Consider the following 2,443-nt stretch of genomic DNA (forward strand, 5'->3'; position numbering starts at 1 on the left):
TTTTATGTTGAATAAAATGATTATAATTGCTTCTCAAATCAAATATTAAATCTGGATTATACCAAACAAAACATCTTTACTTTGAATTCTTTAACAATTATATAGGATTATGGTTGCGTTGTTAGTAAGAATTTTACGTAAAATATAGATTTTTTTTCAATTTTAATCCATCCAATTACTTTAATAAAATTACAAATTTTCAATTTTTTAATCTAAATAACGTAATTTATCATAAAATATTTTAATTTCTCTAAAAGGAATAATGCAATGTGAAAATTTAAAAGGGCAAACAAACATTAAAACAAATATAATTGCTTTCAAGTCAAATATTAACTCTCAAATACGAAACATCTTTACTTTGAATTCCATAACACCCATAACAGAAATTGCGTTGTGATTAAATTCATTGTAATGATTTTGATTCGTTTAGACCGTTACAAAAAACTATAATTCTATTAATTTATAGTTATTTTTGTTAGAAAACGAATGATCCATTAGAAAAAATAATAATATCTGCAAAAGTTTTCCATGAACACAATTAAACCCAGGGTGAACATGAATCACACTGAAATCGTAGGTAATAAAAGCAATATTAGCATGCAAATCAACAACAGTAAACTGATAAAAGCGTAATAAATCCGTGGAATCATAGCAAACAGCAGAATCACAGACATCGGTAATTGAAGGTCCTCAATTCAGAAACATAGAAACAGACTTTCGGAATGCAAACATAACACGCAAAAGTAACAATGAGAAATGGCAGAAACAAGAGAGAGAAATGACAGAAACTGCAGAGAGAAATGACAGAAACTGCAGAGGCTAATTAGCTAGCAAGAAATGATAGAAACAGCATAAGCTACTACTCACCTAGCAAAGACAGCAGCGAGAAACTATAGGGGAAGAGAACTACCAAATATCGCGTTCAATCAACCGGCGTCCAATCTCATAGGAGAGGAAGGCATCAATGGAAGCATACTGAACCTGTTCCGCGGTAAGCCGGGTATTATCCCAGAAACTCCTGGTGATACTCTGCGGCTTCTCAACGTCCACTCCGAGAACATGGAGGCACAGTGTCTTCAGCCCAGCCTGCCTCAGATGAGGGTAACCCCGAAGCTTAGCCTCAGCCAGAGAACGAAGGTCATACACGTTCGCGACGTAGAGGCCATAATCTCGAAGAAGCTTCTCGGCATCAGCGCGTATCCCAACGCCGAAGAAAGTAACGTTAGGATCTTGGAGGAAGGAATCGAGAGAGTGAGAAAAGAAAGGAGAGTGAATAATCTGGAAGACGAGGCAGGCGTGACCCACGCAGAGTTGGAGAGTGGCTACGGGGTTTTGCGTGTTGGGTTGAGTGTTGGGCCGCCACTCAACGTCCAGGCCCACCATGAGGCCCTGGCGACGGCCGGCGTTGTTGGAGAGCCACCTATCGACTTGGGAGGGGTGATGGGTGACAAGGGTGTGGATGTTGTGGGCTTCGAAAGTGACGTCGTATAGGTTGTAGGTATTGTTGCGGATGTTGTAGTCCACCACGGTTGTAGTTGCCAAGGGATTGGACCGGTTGCGCATCCAAATCGGCACTCCGTTTTCGTCTGCCATCTCTGTACTAAAATGCAGAGAGTCAGGGAGAGGTGGTTTTGATTTTGGAGTGGTATGTTACGCGTGACAAGGGAAAGAGGAACCGTCTTTCTGTTTCTATTGGGACACATTTGAACTCGAATAGTGGGCTTTATACAGTTATTTTTTTTAAGGGTTGTATTTCTTTTCCGAATTCGTTTTTCAACATTTGGGACATTAAAAACACACTTTTCCTAAATTACAGTAATTTTCATATTTTATTAATATTCTTTTAGAAAACAAGTCTTTTAAGAATTTTTTTTTATAATAAGAATTTGATTTTATAATATGTGATGATGAAAAAGTAAATTTTAAATAGAATAAATAAGAAGAATTTTATTATATGAATTGATTGTTAATTGTTGTTATACGGCAGATATATGTTGTGGAGATTTTCAAAGTATTTTGAATACTTTACGTTTCCAAGTTTGAACTCGTTTTTTTCTAGGATACTTATCTTCTTAAGTTGAGTAGAGGTTATTTTTGCATAAGATTTCTTAACACTTATCTTAATAGGTCATTGCTTTAGTTGAGATCATTAATGAACGTAATTAATATATCTTATAAAATGTGTTATTTATATTATTTTTTATGGATCCTAACCTAGATCATCTGGTTCAATTATTTGTTAATTTTAAATTATCGTAGCTAATTGTGAATAATACAGTTAGTGCAATGTCATCCTGATCAAAGAAGTAGGGATTGGACACATAGGGATTGGACACAAGCTGGTTTAGTATACCAACATGTACTCAATAAGGATAGTTTTGTTGTGTTCGAGAGTAACTTAGTCATATTTAGTACATCAAGCCCCCAAAAAATGTTCTTGCTG

General features: G+C 35.9%; 1 protein-coding gene across 1 annotated transcript; it reads right to left on the reverse strand.

Annotated features, from left to right (window-relative positions):
- Nucleotides 1-592: 592 nt before the first annotated feature.
- Nucleotides 593-1,677, reverse strand: LOC124847036 (3'-5' exonuclease-like). Its single transcript, XM_047324426.2, has one exon. It carries the CDS (start codon nucleotides 1,591-1,593, stop codon nucleotides 907-909), a length of 687 nt encoding a protein of 228 aa, XP_047180382.1. The 5' UTR covers nucleotides 1,594-1,677; the 3' UTR covers nucleotides 593-906.
- Nucleotides 1,678-2,443: the final 766 nt, after the last annotated feature.

Source organism: Vigna umbellata, chromosome 5 (assembly GCF_029865625.1).
Source record: "Vigna umbellata cultivar VRB3 chromosome 5, Vumbellata_1.0, whole genome shotgun sequence".
NCBI classification, from domain to species: Eukaryota; Viridiplantae; Streptophyta; class Magnoliopsida; order Fabales; family Fabaceae; genus Vigna; species Vigna umbellata.